This window comes from Anolis carolinensis, chromosome 4 (genome assembly GCF_035594765.1).
Source record: "Anolis carolinensis isolate JA03-04 chromosome 4, rAnoCar3.1.pri, whole genome shotgun sequence".
Taxonomy (NCBI): Eukaryota; Metazoa; Chordata; class Lepidosauria; order Squamata; family Dactyloidae; genus Anolis; species Anolis carolinensis.
Window position 1 is genome coordinate 47,714,227 of NC_085844.1, and position 18,781 is coordinate 47,733,007.

The window sequence follows — 18,781 nt, forward strand, 5'->3', positions numbered from 1 at the left end:
TAAGGAAGTTTTGAATCTGTGTTTCTGAAACACCAGATCCATATGACACATAACAAATTTTCGTATACTTGTAGATTTTAAATGGTTATGCTGATGCTTTTATGTTAAGCCGCTTTGAGTCCCCTTCGGGAGAGAAAAAGCAGGATATATATATATATATATATATATATATATATATATATATATCTCTTTTGAATCTGAAGAAGCTTTTTCCCAAGGCACAGGGTGAGATTTACTTATCCATGTAAAAGGAAATACAGCCTGCCCTCCACATCTGTGAGTTTGGCTTCTATGGATTTGATTAAAATGTTCTGTCTAGATCCCCCAGTGTGATTCTATGTTCATTTTCCAACAATCATAGTGTCATGCTGAAGAGCCTAAAGATTCCTAAAGAAGTGTTCTTTCAGGTAAAATAAAAAAGACCTTTTAAAATTCCGTTTTTCACTCTCATAGGGGCCTTTTGTCCCTCATCCCAGCGAATATGGAAGGCTAACTGGAATCAAACTTGATTTTGCCTATAGTAGCTTTTGTGATGTTTGGGATTATGGTCTTTATCACCATTTCTCTGAGCAGATTATGTTTATTGGTAACATAGATTCTTTATTTTGGCATAGCACACGTCTCCAAATATATTGAATATGTTTAGAAGTCAAGTAATTATAAGGTAGTACATCAGTCACCTGGGTGTAAAACATAGATGAATGCAAATGGTTAAAATTAATAAGTTCAAAAGCACTAGATTAATGATTGTTTTGTTTTTATTGCCAGAGGTCAGATGATTTCAGGAGAAGACTGTGAATTTATTCAAAAGTTTGAACAGAAAAGGACCCCAGAAGAGAAACAAGAATTAATACAACGTGAAGGCAGTCAGGTAATCCTGTGTTTTATGGAACCAGAATCCCTTTCTATTTTCCCAGTAGTTTTTGTTATTAGTTCATTGGCCCCTGTTTCTGAATGCAATGTAATTTTGCATTCAGGGACCATTAAGGGAGTGAAGGTACCATCTTTTGAGGAAAGAGGCAGCCATTGTTTTCTTTGCTGCCTCTGGCTCAGCTCCTGGAACTCACTCCTTACAGAACCGAGGCTCTGACCCTGTGACTCAGTGACTCTGCGAAGCAAGGCCCAGCAAGAACACCTGCCTGCCTCCAGAGGCCAGGGCATAAAAGGACCATGCCTGTGGGGGCCTCAGCCATAGAAGACCATCAAGAGAGTGAAAGTACCATCACCAGGAGTTTTGAGGAAAGAGGCAGCCTTTGTTTTCTTTGCTGCCTCTGGCTCAGCTCCTGGAATTTACTCCTTACACAACTGAGGCCCTGACCCTGTGACTCAGTGACTCTGCGAAGCAAGGCCCAGCAAGAACACCTCCCTGCCTCCAGATGCCAGGGCATAGGAGGACCATGCTTGTGGGGGCCTCAGCAATAGAGGGCTCCACAGCTGCATGGTATACCTCACACCTGCAGAGGTGAGAGGATCCCTTGCTTGTTTCTCCATACCTCACAACCTCTGAGGATGCCTACCATAGATGTGGGCGAAACGTCAGGAGATAATACTTCTAGAACATGGCCATACAGCCCAGAAAACATACAACAACCCTGTGATCCTGGCCATGAAAGCCTTCAACAACACATCATAAGATAGTTTGAGGCTGCTTGAACAAAAATACCTTTTGGAAGAAGCTTTCACATGATATATAAGAGATTGAAAAAGTTTTTGTTTGCTTGCACTAGGCTTACTTAATTTGCTTGTTTCATTTCACACATATATTTTATTGCTTTTGGGTAAGTGGTTTGCTGAAACTTATTGAACTGTTCTTGTTTTATTTGTTTATGGTGCAGGAACCTATTTGTATTTTTTCTCATTATTTCTTCCTCTTCTACCAAAGTTTCTGCTGAAGAAGTAATGCTCAGGAACACATGTACTTCATTAACTGAGATATACCTGTATTTCAATTTATTGAATTTTTTGTCCCTAGTGTGCTAAGACTTTCATAAACCTGATGACTCATATCTCCAAGGAACAGACAGTTCAATATATTCTAACTATGGTTGATGATATGCTGCAGGTAAGTCAATTAACCTTTTTATGTTTAGTGTTCAGTGATACATTACCTCAGTGTGGGTATCTTTCTGCTTGATCCACCTTTTATACATGAATTTTAAAGAGCTAGAGGCTTCTTACTGAGTGGCTGTTCTTGATTTTGATGGTACTTGTGTACTCATTTAGCTGGAAAAATTGGGGCTGTGTAGCAATGCCATGTAAAACAGACTCCCTGCTAAATTCTCTCTTTACTTTGTATTCTGGAGAAAGTACTTGAAGAATATTCACGTTGAATGTATAACTGAATTTGATATGACTGAAGCTATTAATGCATGAACCAGTTAGCCTTTTGCACATTTTTTCTTAAAGAGACATGCTTCTATTCCTTTAGCATTAAATAGTTGTTCATTAATATTATGCCTCTGATGAGCATATCATATGTCAAGTCATATTAGAGACCATAATTAATGCCCTTGATGTCCATATATATTCCTGTTTATTAAAACCAGTGTATGATGCTAGGTAGCTCTTTCAATAGGTGAGTCTCTTTAGTTTTTTAAAGTCCCCATGAATTTCATAGGGTTTTCTTAGGCAAAGAATATAATGCTGGGGTGATTTTGACAGTTCTCTCCAATGAAATATAGCCTACAACACCTTCAATTTTGGTGGTCTACCATCCAAGTTCTAACCATGGTTGACCCTACTTATATTTGAAAGTGCCTTTATGGTATTTGATCCCTTTAAAATTGCCTTACATTTACATCAATGTTTTAGCAGTATAAAAGTTGTTGTTGTTATGGTCAATGTTTGCTGTTAAGTCATTTCTGAATTAAAGTGACACTATGATGGAATTTTCTTGGTAAGATTTGTTCTGAGGACATTTTCCTTGGTTTCTTCTAAGAGTGAGAGCACTTGACTTGCATAATACCATCCAGTGGAGTTCCATATCCAAACAGGGATTGAACTCTGGTCTCCAGAGATCAATCAGATCATACTCATTTTCCCAGATGTAGAAGTTACCTTTTTAAAAAATTAGACATTTTTAGCTTGAATTATAGTGATTAACCATGCTAAGGATAATTTTGTAAGTGCACCCATGAACAGATATTTCACTATTCTATCAATACTTTAAATATGTTTTGATGGATTTTAACTGAATTTTTAATACTGTTTGTGTTTAATTCTGTTTTAATGTTTGTATATTTGTATATTTTAAATTGAATACCAATGCTTTTATGTCAAGCTGCTTTGAGTCCCCTTTGGGGAGATAAAGCAAGGGTATAAATAACAACAACAACAATAGCCTAACTCATTGTGTTGATAATCAGGACAAGAATTCTGTCTTAGTGATAGACTTGCAGTCATTCAAGTCATGTAGGGACCCAATGGATCATCAAATATCCTGCCCAACACTGGAATCCTTTCCAAAGCAGAGAGAGTATTCATATCGGTACATTAGTAATTGCAGTATAATGTAGAGATGGAGATCATAGTTTGGAAAAAAAATTGTTAGTTTGGTATCCTGTATTGTTAACTTGCCAATAGAAAAATATTTACAATTGGAGTGCAACAAGGTACACATATGAATAATAACAGACAGTGTAGAATGGAAAACAATTCAACTAAATTCATGCTGCTGATAAATTATACAGTTGTCCCTCCACATTCATGGGGAGTGGATAACCCCCACAAATGGGGGCATAACAGGACAAAACCTCAAAGTTCCAAAGGGATTTGCTCTTTTTCCATTCCCTTTTTTTTTGCTGCCCTCTTTCCCTCCCTGCCTTTCTCTGACCCAGTTTTTTAGCTGATTTTTTAACTAACATTTCTAGACTTATATATGAGTATATGAGTATATAGGATATATAAAGTCTTATGTTCATCATGACCATGTTTCCTATTTTGCTCAGATTAACACTTTTCTTCAACATGTTTGCAATATGTCCAATTGTGGTATCACACTTCTGCTCATATCTCTTATAGGAGAACCACCAGCGTGTTAGTATTTTCTTTGACCTTGCAAGACGGGGCAAGAACACTGCATGGTCCTATTTCCTTCCCATGTTGAATCGACAGGATCTTTTCACTGTACATATGGTAAGGTCAATCAGTCAAAACTATTGGATTTGAAAGGGGGCTGCAGACATGTGAAAGCATTTATGTTACCAAATTTAAAAAGCCTCACTGCCAATGCTAGACATTTCTGGCCTGTGGTCTTATTAGAAATAATAATAATAATAATAATAATAATAATAATAATAATAATAATAATAATAATAACTTTTCCCTTCTTCAATGCCACTGTCGAGCTTGGAAAAATGTTCGACAGTGGCATTGAAGAAGGGAAAAATCATTGAAAGTGAGGGCATAAATATGCCTAATGGCCAAACAATTAAGTGTCACCAGCCAGAGGCCTATACATATCTGGGCATATTACAGCTGGACAACATCAAGCATGAACATGTGAAGACTGTGGTCAGTAAAGAATACACACAAAGTGTCAGAAAAATTCTCAAAAGCAAGCTCAATGGAGGCAACACCATCAAGGCCATAAATACCTGGGCCATACCTGTAATAAGATATACTGCTGGCATCATAAATTGGACACAGATGGAACTGGACAATTTGGACAGAAAAACAAGAAAACTCATGACCATTCATCATTCACTACACCCCCGCAGTGATGTTGACCGGCTATATCTGCCTAGAAGATCAGGGGGCAGAGGACTCTTACAAATAAAACAAGCAGTCAAAGAAGAAGAACATGCCCTGGCAGAATATGTAAAGCAAAGTGAAGAACCTGCTTTGATTGAAGTCAAAAATCAGAAACTCCTCAAAGCACAGCAGACAAAAAACCAGTACAAGAAAACCGCACTACAAACTAGAGCTAACAGCTGGCACAACAAAACATTGCATGGAAAGTTCCTTGACAAAATTGAAGGAAAAGCTGATAAGGAGAAGACTTGGCTCTGGCTCACGAATGGGACCCTGAAGAAGGAGACAGAAGGCCTGATCCTTGCAGCCTAGGAGCAAGCAATCAGAACAAATGCAATTAAGGCCAAGATCAAAAAATCAGCTGATGACCCAAAATGCAGACTCTGCAAGGAGACCGATGAAACCATTGATCATATCCTCAGCTGCTGTAAGAAAATTGCACAGACAGACTACAAACAGAGGCACAACTATGTGGCCCAAATGATTCATTGGAACTTATGCCTCAAGTACCACCTTCCAGCAGCAAAGAACTGGTGGGATCACAAACCTGCAAAAGTATCGGAAAATGAGCATGCAAAGATACTGTGGGACTTCCGAATCCAGACTGACAAAGTTCTGGAACACAACACACCAGACATCACAGTTGTGGAAAAGAAAAAGGTTTGGATCATTGATGTTGCCATCCCATGTGACAGTCGCATTGACGAAAAACAACAGGAAAAACTCAGCCGCTATCAGGACCTCAAGATTGAACTTCAAAGACTCTGGCAGAAACCAATGCAGGTGGTCCCGGTGGTGATCGGCACACTGGGTGCCGTGCCAAAAGATCTCAGCCGGCATTTGGAAGCAATAGACATTGACAAAATTACGATCTGCCAACTGCAAAAGGCCACCCTACTGGGATCTGCGCGCATCATCCGAAAATACATCACACAGTCCTAGACACTTGGGAAGTGTTCGACCTGTGATTTTGTGATATGAAGTCCAGCATATCTATCTTGTTTGCTGTGTCATAATAAAATAATAATAATAATAATAATAATAGGACTTTATTTGTAAATCCTCTGAAGGGATTCAGGGTGGTTTCCGACATGTATGGTAAACATTTAATGCCAAAAGGGAGAACGTATAAATAAATTACATCAGGACAAACCATGTCAAGCAATATTAAAGCAACCTAACTTTAAATTTGATAACAAAAAAAAATCAACAGTAAGAATGTAAATGACCCCTACAAACATAACACTTAACATAAATTTAAGACTAAAATACATCTAAGAACAATAGCTTAAACCTTATAAAAAGATGACGTGATATACAGCATATGAACTGTTCTGTGTACTCTTCTTCAGTTTAAGAGTTCAGGGACCATGTAAAAAGTGTGGGAAATGAGATATTAGTAACTGTTGGGATAGAAGAGGCATTCCAAAAGTCATCTCCAATTAATTTTTATTTTCGTGTCTGGAAACTTATTTTCTGTATTTTCTTTTAGGCAGCAAGAATTATTGCCAAGCTAGCAGCCTGGGGAAGAGAACTGATGGAAGGAAGTGATTTAAATTATTATTTTAACTGGATTAAAACCCAGCTTAGTTCACAGGTATAGTCATCTGATGTTTTCCTATTCTGTTTTTTCTCTATTGCATATAAAAGCTGTGTCTTTTCATATGCAAGATTATGCCTTCTCATATGAACTTTCTCAAGGTTTTAGCTTCTTAGAGGAAGGTCTTCTCTTGGTCCCATCACTGTCACAGGCACATTTGGTGAGGACAGAAGAGAAGGCCTTCCTGATGTGCAGCTCCTCCCGTCAGAAGTGAGGTTGGCCTTCCCACTCCATTCTTTTGTAGGCAAGCAGTTTTTTTCCCCATTTAAACAGACTTTGGACAGTAATTGGTTGTTGTGAAAATGTTTTTGTTCTTGGTGCTTTTGGGTGAGGCTGTATTTTTCTCATTTGTTATGATTCAGTGTTTTTTAGTAGGACAGCTTAATTGTTGTTTTGTATTGTAATATTTGATTTTTAGCTCTATGCTGTTTTAATCCATTGTGTAAGCAACCTCAGATCCTGCTTTGGTAGAAAAATAAAATAAGTATATAGTATTTCTTACTGTGAATCTTTTTTTTTCCACTAGAAACTACGCGGTACCGGAAGTGCTAATGATCCTGGAACTGATGTAAGTATGCCCATAATGTCATAGTTTTTCAGTGGAATTATGGTCTAAATCCAGAGAAAGCAAGGGAAGTCAGCAGAGGTAGTTAGTAATGATTTAGGTGCCATTAATTATGTAACAAAAGCTCAATGTAGTTTGGGGGATTTGGCTCTTAAAGTTAGTGATATGTAAGTTTATTCTCAGCTTTGAACAGTAGAGCTTTAACTCTCAAATTTTTAAAGAGTTTTGAATCTTCCCTGGGATTATATCTGTCTGGGACTTTAGTTTTATCTGCCTGCAAGCTCTGGGACATTTGTGGCACTGTGGACAACCTCAATAGAGCTTTGGGACCAAATTTCCATTGTTGGGACTGTCAGGAATCTAGCTGAACTGCCAGATTTATTTTTAAATGAAATGGAAAGAACACATTTGTATGTAATATAGGAGCCAAATCTACATTTGGCGAAAAACAGGCATTTGAGGAATATATGTTAAACTGCAGAGGAAAATCCCATGATCAATTAAAAAGATGAATCAGCATTCCTAGAGGCACCTGACCCTTTGCCGGAGAAATTGTGGATCAGAGCTGGAAGGAGTATCTGTACTTTTTCACCCTTGATTGATGGCATTATTAGTACTAACTGTAGGCAGATACAATAAGTAGCATTTTTGCTTTAGCTATTCTGGAACCAGCAGTTGTGGCTGTGACTCTCAAAGATATAGGAGACAAGGAAGAAGAAACTGATAATTGTTTGTGGCAAAAAATAGAAGTCATAATATGACGAGGAATCCATGCTATATTCTCAGAAGTAGAGTGTGCACAAAATGGTACATGCTCCTAGTCAGTGGTGAGTAGCAGCAGCTTGTCTTGACTATAAGTGTGTTAGGTATGAAGTGTATTAAGATTTTCAGCATAGCATTGTTGTGGAAATGGGGCAGGGGTTTGAAAGTATTCCTGCTGGAAGTGTGACAGTTAAAAAAATTCCTATTGGTTAAAAAGGCTTTAATTCTAATGATCTATTTCAGGGTTCCTACAGTAGAACCTGTTACATTGTCATTAAATTTGATGTTAGCATATCATCTGTGGCCCTCAAGTTTGTGAGTTAACTCAAAGCTATTCTGAAAATTAAATTATTTAGTACATTTTTACTTGCTTATTGGATTTAGAAATAAATTTGACCACTTACTGGCAGTATTCAATTGGCAGAGAGTAATCTTGGTAATTTCATAGTATTGTTACATATACATCTGCTTAATGGCAATAGACATCTACTGTCTATTTTAACTGTCTGCTTTTACATGTAGTTGATATTGATTAACAAGTTCACACACAACCCCTGTGCTTAGTGTGGGCAATTACAAATATGTTTATTCACAAGTCCCTTTCAGTTCAGTGGAAGTCAATAAGTAGAGCAAGAATTACAACAGTCCAAATTTTATTGTGCTTTACAGTGACATGAGGCTTCCTTTTTGTGCTGTCAGAATAGAGTAGCAACCATTTATTCAGGGTTAGCTATGGATTGTGCACTGTTTATATAACCAGGATATAAAATGTTGGTTCTTGTGGTTCTCTAACAGATTGTGCATGAGCTGACTTTAAAGAGAGGTTATTTTTCCCAAGGAAAGCTGAAAGTTGCATGAATTTTCTGATAGATTTCATGCTGCTTTATGTACTGTACATGTTGCTGTAAATGCCAAAAAGTAGAAGCTGTGGGATAGCTCTAGGGATAGTTAGCAGTCATGCTGAAACATTAAATGCATGTCATAAAATAAATATGGAGATTGGCTACTGCTTGTTCAACTTGTCAACTATTTGTAATTGTCAGCATTCATAAATAACTCTTGATACCTGTAGGCATTTTCCAGAGACAAATGGCATTACAAAATCCCATGGTCTTGACATTTTGACATATACAGTAAAATCTTTTGACATAACGCCTACCAAATTGTAATGAAGTAGGTGAGCTGTGTAAAAAATAATATCATGCTGTTTATGAAGAATTGATCTTTTACATTCTTTTTTATAGATTGAGGTGGTAGGCTTTGCATTGTCAGTTTCCTCCTTTATGTATAACACCCTGAGACTGGCTGGACAGTTGTAGGGGTTTTTTTTCCAGTCAGCCCTCCACATTTGCAAGTTCAGCATTTGCAGATTTGAATATTCTTGAATTTGCTGCACCCTTTCCTGAAATTACTGTATGCACTCATGTGGAGCCCTTGGGATTCCTTGCGGGGAGCACTTATGATCACCGTAGTGCTGCTAACCACTGAGGCTGCTGTGTCAATGTGCGTACAGCAACCCCAGACTTTGGGTAGCTCGAGTAACGCTGCTGTCTGTCACCAAACACCTCTGGAAGCCAGCTGCTGTATAGGAGGCAGTGGGTGGACCATTGTTGCACTTCTGCTTTCCCTCTGTCTTCTGGGGAAGTGGAACAGCAGCAATATCCCTGGAAAACCACTTTCTGAGCCTTGCTGCTACAGATTTAGGACTTCTCCTGACCACATAATAATTTTAGAGGTTCTGAATTTGGGAGGCATTATGCCAGGAAATTGCATTGCTCTGTTTTGCTCTGCAGTTTTTGGGGAGGCAATGCAACTTCTTTCTTCCTTGCAAACCACTTTCCAAACTTCCCTGCTTCTAGTTTGGGTGGTGGTTTGCCAGGTAGATCGCAGATGCTATGCTTCACCCTGTAACTTTGAACAAAGCAGTGCAGCCACTGTCCCCCTTTGAAACTGCTTCCTGATCTTTGCTGCTTCAAGTTCAGGAGGTGGTTTGTTAGGGAGATTGCGGCTGCTTTGCTTTGCCCTGTAATTTTGAGTATCACAAAGGTGCAATTAGTGCCATCACAACCCTCTATCATTCAGTTTGCCTTTCATAAGTCATTATCTTGTCGACATTGGGAAATGCTTTGTAATGCATTCTGATGTCCACTTCTCCAGAATACACACTAAGTTACCATGGGGTAAATGATTCTAAAAGGTAGGAAGCATAAGTGTCTTCAGGCCTCTGGTAGTGTTCCTCTGACAAAGTAGGCTCATGCTGGAATTGAATGCTAAACAATAAAGGCTTTACTTTCAATAATAAATAATAATAAAACTTTATTTATATACCGCTCTATCTCCTCAAGAGGACTCAGGGTGGTTTCCAACATGTATGCAAAAACAGTCAATTGTCAAAACAACATACAACAACTTGGAACACAGAAAACATAACAAACACATCATAACAAGGCAAAACAATTCAGTTAAAACAGACATAGTTACAGTCAGAACATTTCATTGAGAACTTTTCAAGGATTTTCTTTAAATATAAGCATCACTAAATACAGTAGAATAACATTCCTTATTTGTTGTTGTTGTGTGACTTCAGGTTGTTTCTAACTCAGATACATTAACCCTTTGATGGAGCTTTCTTGGCAAGATTTATTCTGATGGAGTTTGCCTTTGATTTTCTGAGGCTGAGAGGGAAGAGTTGTCCAGGGCTGCCCAGTGGGTTGCCATGTCTGAGCAAAAATGTGAACCCTGGTCTCCAGAGACATAGTCTAACGCTCATCCTCAGTCACTATTTCATAGTCTCTTAACTCTACCTCATTCTCCTTTCTGTCCTCCTTAGCACTGGCCACACTAACTGCCTTTTTGCTTCTCTCCCTTTTTTTCCCCTAGTTCCCTCTTTTGAAACATTCTAAGAATTTTAAGAGGTTGGACAGAGAAGGTTATAGGATAAAGATATCAGTGTTGAGAATGTAGTTAATCTGTTGTGAAAGGGGGAAACCATCTTAACTGTGTAATTTTTTATACGATGTCTAAGTTCCTGTAACTTTGCACATGCTTTGTGTTGAGTTGAATTGTATAAAAAAAATAAGGTCCAGAAGGTAAGAGCCTCTACAACAGCACTCCTGCTGCCTGCCTTCTGGACCACAAGAACTGCAGAAACTGCTGCTGCTGCCTATTAAATATTCTGCTGGACTGGCACTTTTGAGCACTGGAGCACCTTACTGGAAAAACTTTGATTGATGGAATTGAGTTGAACCACCTTATCTTATACATCGTTCAACCCCTGCTGACCTGTAAACTGCCCTGTAAACTAACTATTAGACTATATGCGAGCACTGAAGCACTTTAGTTTATATGTGCTGCTGTCTCTACCATCTGTTATGAGTTCCAACTGTGCAATTAATTAAGGCATTAATTTTAAGGGGCAGGGAAGGTGGGTAGGAGGGTGGGAAAAAAATGGGTTCCTTCTGATCTTATCTCGTAAGTACATTTTAGCCTTAGAACTAACTTGAGTACCTTACTAAAGGCTGTGGAATCATCCCCTTTATTTGGCATGTGTCACGTTAGCGGTATGATAAGATCTTGTTCATATTTAACTACTAGCATTACCGCTGTGATGGACCATGGAGAGAGGGGGGCATGTATCGGCTGGGGGGCCCCTATTGAAGTAATTCAGGGAAGGGGGAGATACGGGAAAGGGAGGCATAATTTAATTCGGCCTAGGGTGAGTAACAGAGTGTTTGTAGATTTAAAACGGCCTCCTGACACAGTAAATTTGGGTGCCCAAGGTGGCGGGTCCTCCGATCTGAAGGTGGTGCTGCTGAACGCCAGGTCTGTCAATGATAAAGCTGCAATCATCCAGGATCTTATCCTGGATGAGCGGGCAGACCTGGCGTGCATAACGGAGACCTGGTTGGATGAGGCTAGGGGTGTCAATCTCACCCAGCTTTGTCCACCAGGTTATGCCGTGCAGCATCAACCAAGATCTGGAGGCAGGAGAGGAGGGGTTGCAGTGGTCTATAAGGAGTCCATCCCCCTGACCAGGTGCCCCATCCTGCAGTCTACCTTGTTTGAGTGTGCTCATCTGAGGGTAGGGGGCCGGGACAGTTTAGGGATTCTGTTAGTGTACCGACCACCCCGCTGCACTACAGTCTCCCTGTAGCTAGCAGGGATGGTCTCTGGCCTGGCGCTGGAGTCCCAACGGCTCATTGTGCTGGGGGACTTCAATGTCCATGCCGAGACCACTCCTTCTGGTGCAGCTCAGGACTTCATGGCCGCCATGGCAACCATGGGGCTGTCCCAATTAGTATCTGGCCCTACCCACAGAGCAGGGCACACACTTGACTTGGTTTTCTGCCAGGGAGGGGAGGAAGGTGGCGGTGTGGAGGAGCTCACCATCGCTCCTTTGCCATGGACTGACAATCACCTGATCAGGTTTAGAATCACTGCGCCCCCCAACCTCCGCAGGGGTGGAGGACCCAAAATGGTCCGCCCCAGGAGGCTTATGGATCCGGACGGATTCCTGACGGCTCTTGGGGAGTTTCCCGCCACCTTGGCTGGTGATTCTGTCGATGCTCTGGTCACTCTCTGGAACAAGGAGGCGACTAGGGCAATAGACACGATCGCTCCGGAACGTCCCCTCTCGAGTACCCGAGCTAAACCATCTCCTTGGTTCACTGAGGAGCTGGCAGCGATGAAGCGAAAGAAGAGAGAACTAGAGGGCGTGTGGCGTTCAGAGCCGAGCGGGCCAAACCGAACACGGCTGTGTTCCTATCTTAGGGCATACGCCGCGGCAATAGATGCTGCAAAGAACGTTTTCTTTGCAGCTAATATTGCGTCTGCAAAGAACCGTCCGGTGGAGCTGTTCCGAGTTGTCAGAGGTTTGATATATCCCGTCCCTCAAGACGGGATCCCTGATAACTCGGCAGCCCGCTGTGAAGCATTTGCTCGGTTCTTTGCGGACAAAGTCGCTTTGATCCGTTCTGGCTTTGACACCATATTAACGGCAGCTTCCGAGGATGTAACACGAGCACCTGCTTGTCCCATTTTGATGGATTCTTTTCAATTGGTTGAGCTCGAGGATGTGGACAAGGTGCTTGGAGAGGTGAGGGCGACCACATGCATCCTAGACCCCTGCCCATCCTGGCTGGTGAGAGAAGCCAGAGGGGGGTTGGCCGAGTGGGTGAAGGTGGTGGTGAATGCCTCCCTTCGGGAAGGCATTTTTCCAGCGAGCCTCAAACTGGCTGTGATAAAACCGCTGTTGAAAAAGCCATCACTGGACCCCACTCAATTGGAGAACTTTCGGCCTATTTCCAATCTCCCCTTTTTGGGCAAGGTCGTGGAACGTGTGGTGGCCGCACAACTCCAGGCATTCTTGGTTGACACTGATTTTCTAGATCCGACGCAGTCTGGTTTCAGGCCGGGGCATGGTACCGAGACAGCCTTGGTCGCCTTAGTCGATGATCTACGCCGGGAACCGGACAGGGGGAGTGTGTCCCTGCTGGTTCTGCTGGACCTTTCAGCGGCCTTCGATACTGTCGATCACGGTATCCTTCTGGGGCGCCTTGCTGGGATGGGTCTCGGAGGTACTGTTCTGCAGTGGCTCCGGTCCTTCCTGGAGGGTCGTTCCCAGATGGTGTCATTGGGGGACACCTGCTCGACCCCACAACCATTGTCTTGTGGGGTCCCGCAGGGGTCAGTACTGTCCCCCATGTTGTTTAACATCTACATGAAGCCGCTGGGAGAGATCATCCGGAGTTTCGGGGTTCGGTGTCATCTGTACGCAGATGATGTCCAGCTCTGTCGCTCCTTCCCACCTGTCACTAAGGAGGCTGTTCAGGTCCTGAACCGGTGTCTGGCCGCTGTGTCGGACTGGATGAGGGCCAACAAATTGACATTGAATCCAGACAAGACAGAGGTCCTCCTGGTCAGTCGCAAGGCTGAACAGGGAATAGGGTTACAGCCTGTGTTGGACGGGGTCGCACTCCCCCTGAAGACGCAGGTTCGCAGTCTGGGTGTGATCCTGGACTCATCGCTGAGCCTGGAGCCCCAGGTCTCGGCGGTGGCCAGGGGAGCATTCGCGCAACTGAGACTTGTGCGCCAGCTGCGCCCGTTCCTTGGGAGGTCTGACTTGGCCACGGTGGTCCACGCTCTGGTTACAGCTCGTTTGGATTACTGCAACGCTCTCTACGTGGGGTTGCCTTTGAAGACGGCCCGGAAGCTCCAACTAGTACAACGGGCGGCAGCCAGATTAATAACTCGGGCGGCATACAGGGAGCGTACCACCCCCCTGCTAAGCCAGCTCCACTGGCTGCCGATATGCTACCGAGCCCAATTCAAAGTGCTGGTCTTGACCTATAAAGCCCTAAATGGTTCTGGCCCAATTTACTTATCCGAACGTATCTCCTCATATGAGCCAGCTAGATCCTTAAGATCATCTGGAGAGGCCCTGCTCTCGGTCCCACCTGCCTCGCAGGCGCGGCTGGTGGGAACGAGGGACAGGGCCTTCTCGGTGGTGGCTCCCCGGCTGTGGAACACCCTCCCCACAAATATCCGACAAGCCCCAACTCTTCTGGGTTTCAGAAAGGCTGTGAAAACATGGCTGTGTGCACAAGCTTTTAACGAGTAATATGATAACGTCGACATGGTCCGATTGAAGGCTGAAGCATGAGGTTTTTAGACAAATGGATCTAATTTACTTATGTTTTAATTTTTATAATGTATTTTAATGATGTATTTTTATAGTTTTAATTGATTATATGTACTGTTTTTTGTTTTATTATTATGTTCTTGGCATTAAATGTTGCCAACTGTGTAAGCCGCCCTGAGTCCCCCTGGGTGAGAAGGGCGGGGTATAAATTCTGGAAAAAAAAAATTGTCTCGTATGTACTGGTGGGTTGGGGGGTGATAGATAAGTGCTGTGAACGATTAAATTCTCCACCCCCAGCAATGCAGATCAGAAATACTTTCAGCCTTTTAAGAAAGAGATCTTTCAGCCATGAATTGCAGAATGAGCTACTGCCTATCTTCCTGTGTAAATAGGTTGAAATGCTCTAACTCAGCATCCTAACTAGTGTTCTCATGGCAGAACAAATGCTGATACTGTTTCAGGCTGTTGGTATTAATTTCCTTGTTATATGTCATACATGTCTTTTGGCATTTCAGGGACTTCTTGGAAAAAGTTCAGTCCTGTAATGGCCTTGAGGCTGTCATGTTTTTGTTTGCTTATAAGAATACATGCACATGTTGCACCAATAGATTAAGAGCGCAGAAAAACTCAACTGGTTGCAATCATGGGCAGATAATCACAAACAAAGCATTTAAATAGTGCCCAAAACACAAAACATCATAACAAAGAAATAAGGTCTATGGATTTTTAAATATAACTTGCCTAAAAAAAATATGAAGGAGCTAGGGGACTCCAAAAATAACTTGCTTACTGTATTTCTACCTAACGTTCAGTAGGACTTCAGTGAGTTATGTGACCGTATTGTGTTGTTTACTCTGTTTTAAGTGGTGCTTCTCAAAATGTTTCAGCTATTCATCCTGTGGACCATGAGTACGAGAATGTTTGCATTTCTAATTAAATGGTTTTAAATGTTTCTGTATTTCCTAAGTCCTTTTGCCAGGCTCAAGTGCTGTGTTAACCTTTGAGAGAGGACAGCTCTCCAAATGATGTCCAACCAGCAGCAAATAGACAGCCTCATGAAATACATCTAGTGATGTATCAAGTTTGCTAGTACCTAACAAATAGTTAAGTGAAGTAACTTAGTGAAGTAAATTCCCATTCTCATTTACAAAAATGGATAGTGTAGTAAATTTTTTATTGTGTGCTTTCACGTCATTTCCGGCTTACACTGACCAAAGGTAGGGTTACATGGAGATTTCTGTGGCAGAGAGTATTTTACCTAAGATCATTCAGTGGGTTTTCATGGTTGAGCAGGGAGTTGAGCCCTGGTCTCCAGAATCTAGGGCTAAAACCACTGCTTCATATTCTTGCTTATATGTCAGCATGTGATAATTCTTGAAATTTGAGGTAGGCATATTTGATGATACAGATGGAGCCTTAAGAAATTGTCTGTAGTTTCCATAGTTGATTGAATTTAACCTTGGAATAGCAAAGATACATTTTGTTCTGATATATTATTTCTGAACTCTAAGAGTTGTCTGTATTCAGTTGTTGTTTTGGTTTTTTGTTGATGATTCATTTCACCTGTTAATGTTTCCATTAGTGCAGAGTATTATTGGAAAATGTTGTTTCAGGAGAAATTTTGAAAGGTTTGGCCTTGACTTGTGTATTGACCATCTGGTGTATTTTTTTCCAGTAAGTGTCTGATAGATTTACCCGAGGAAGGAGAGGACTATAGAGAACAGAAAATATGTTGTTAATGACATTGGAGACGGAGTTGAAAGTTTTCTGTTATTGTATACTAGGATCCACAACCTACTCGAGTGAAAGTATCAATGTGTTAAACAACTGATGACTTAATTTCATCATTCACTGAACTATACTATGGTCCAACCAGCACTCTTTTTATTTGTACTAAAATCTGGAACTAACTTTGTAATAACTGCAGGCACTTGTTGTCTTTATTGTAATGAAAAATCTATAGATAAGCAGAACCTTCATAATTGTTCTTACATATTTGACTGCAACACTTTTGCCGAAGATTTTAAAAATATTTTTATCAGTATCTTTTTTTTTCATGTAGAGTTCACAGTATGTCCAGTGTGTCGCTGGATGTTTGCAGTTGATGCTCCGAGTAAATGAATACCGTTTTGCGTGGGTAGAATCAGATGGAGTAAACTGGTAAGTTTTTGTTAGAAACAAAAGGCAAACTTTTATTATTTGCCTATTATATTTTCTTGGTGATCACCTACCATTCTATATTTTGATGAGCCTATTTTTGTTGATATTTTAAAGTCTTGGAGAAGGTTTACATATCAGACCTAAAATAGGGTTATGCTCATGCCCAAGAGAACTCTTGATACAGTCATTTAGAGAGAAGATTTAGACTCTTTAACCTTCCCAAACAATCCTTTATACCCATGAAAGGGGGTAGTGACATTTAATAACTGTTTGGTCGCAATGTATTCACAGCATGTATGGGCAACTTGTGATCTCCAAATACGTCAAACAATTGAAAAGAACTACTTAAAAGTATCCTGTAGGATACAGGGAGATTTTGCCATATTTTTGTCCCTTGGCTTCGTTTAGGGTGAAGGGAGATAAGAGGACTAAAAGTGAAAGCTCATTCCTTTGCTTTAAATTGTGAAAAAATGGAACTAAATGTGTGTATTTTTTTAAGGGGGATTGTTGTGTAATTACTTATCTGCCCTTTAGGGGCGCCATGATAGTTATGTTAAAGTCAAATTGCTGGCATTCTGCTAGTAACTTAAGATGGGATATGTCCAACTTATCATTTCTGGTCTTTTTTTAGGGCATTGCAGGGGTTGAAATTCTTTATTGAGACTGCACAATGATGACAAATATCTCATCAGGACTTGCATTTTATTTGCTGTAGTCCTTATTCCATGGTCATTTATTGGGCAATGGAGAGCAGAGCAGGAGCTGTTATTAGAAAAGTGTCGCTGTAGCCAGATTCAAAATGCTGGTGAGGTGAATCATGTTGTGGGTGAAAGCAGGGATGTACTTTAGTGTTTTCTTAAGAAAAATCTTACTGGGGAGGAATTTTAGCATAGTTTTTATAAACAGAAGCTTGGAATTATTTGAGATATCAACAAGCATGTGGTTAGGAATAACAGAGCAGATGTAATGTTTTGGGTTTTATTTAATGTAACAAAATAAGACACCAGAGGTCTCCTGAATAAATTTACAAGCTACATAATACCACTTCTTAGCCTGATCAACCAGAAATATACAATAACCCACTGATTGACGGAATTACAATATTGGCAGTTTTGATTCCTTTTTGAATTGACCTTAGCATTGGGGGTGGGGTTGGGGGATGTGGATGGGGGTAGTAAATTCACAAAAAAGCAACTAGAACAATCATTAGCCTGGAACATTTCCCTTAAAGACCAAAAAGTTTGGGCTTTTTAAGTATCATTTTTTTCAAATGTGCAAGAAAAGAAATAAATATTAGCAGCAAATACAATCAGAATGAATGTTCTGAAAAAAATAGATTTACTAAGATACCACCATCTGTCAAAAGACCTCTGTTTTGTAGTTTATCATAGAAAGAAGTTCTTTTTAAAATGAGAAATTTCAGTAAAATGCTATTACAGTGGAAGACCAACATGAGAATTGTAAATGGCTCTTTCAACTTGTGAAGTTTTATTCCTCCATGCTGTGAATGGGAATTGGGTGTCTGTGAACTGATTATACTTTGATATCCTTCTCAAAACTCTGCTGTGATATGTCCGCAACTCAGAAGACTATTTGTCATACTTTCATACACTACTCCAGTTTCTTGAAACCAACTGAGTTCACTGCCTTCTAAGCACAGGACAAACTGTTGCCAGCAGCGAGTAATCCAGCTCTTAGGGTATATTGTATTTTGCAAACTCAGAAAGATTGATAGTAGTGCCAGCATTACACGATTACCTTCCCTGAGCTCTTATGAGAAAAGGCGAAATATAAATTCAATAACAATAGCATCTAATGTTTCACTGGCTGAAATTAACTGAAAACATTTTCAGAAATGTTTTGTGTGCTTGCATTTCCGTTATGTATGAATCAGATGATCCACTAACTTTACAGAACTTCCAAAAATAAAGGGAAATATCTTATTTATTTGACTGTCTGTTCACAGTTAATAGTTTGGATTGTGTTGAGATCAATATGTAATGTGCTGCCATCTTATGACTTTTCTGCTCACTGCGTGTAAATGTTACAGTTCTGATTAATCTTCCCTATGTCAGACTAATCCTTGAGTGTCATATAGAAACCTGGGAATTATTTTAGAAATGTTACTTCTTTAAACACTGTGTTAAGGTCAGTTTAGCAAAACTATGGCATCTTATGGGCTGTCATTTTGTTCAAAGTCTGAAAGCTCCAGACTTTCTAAATAATGGTCTTTGTTTATTGCCCACCTGCTGCCAAATAATGGGGCGTGTATTCAAAAACCCTTTCTTTTACAAATGCAAAA

At 40.6% G+C, this 18,781-nt stretch overlaps 1 protein-coding gene across 1 annotated transcript in view; it reads left to right on the forward strand.

Moving 5' to 3' along the window:
* atp6v1h (ATPase H+ transporting V1 subunit H) overlaps nt 1–18,781 on the forward strand; it is a 41,474-nt gene that overhangs the window by 8,666 nt on the left and 14,027 nt on the right. The window contains exons 3-8 of the mRNA XM_003224307.4: nt 769–871; nt 1,973–2,062; nt 4,021–4,134; nt 6,245–6,349; nt 6,879–6,920; nt 16,382–16,479. Of these exons, the coding sequence (XP_003224355.1) occupies nt 769–871; nt 1,973–2,062; nt 4,021–4,134; nt 6,245–6,349; nt 6,879–6,920; nt 16,382–16,479 (552 nt within the window). The remainder of the gene's footprint in view (nt 1–768; nt 872–1,972; nt 2,063–4,020; nt 4,135–6,244; nt 6,350–6,878; nt 6,921–16,381; nt 16,480–18,781) is intronic.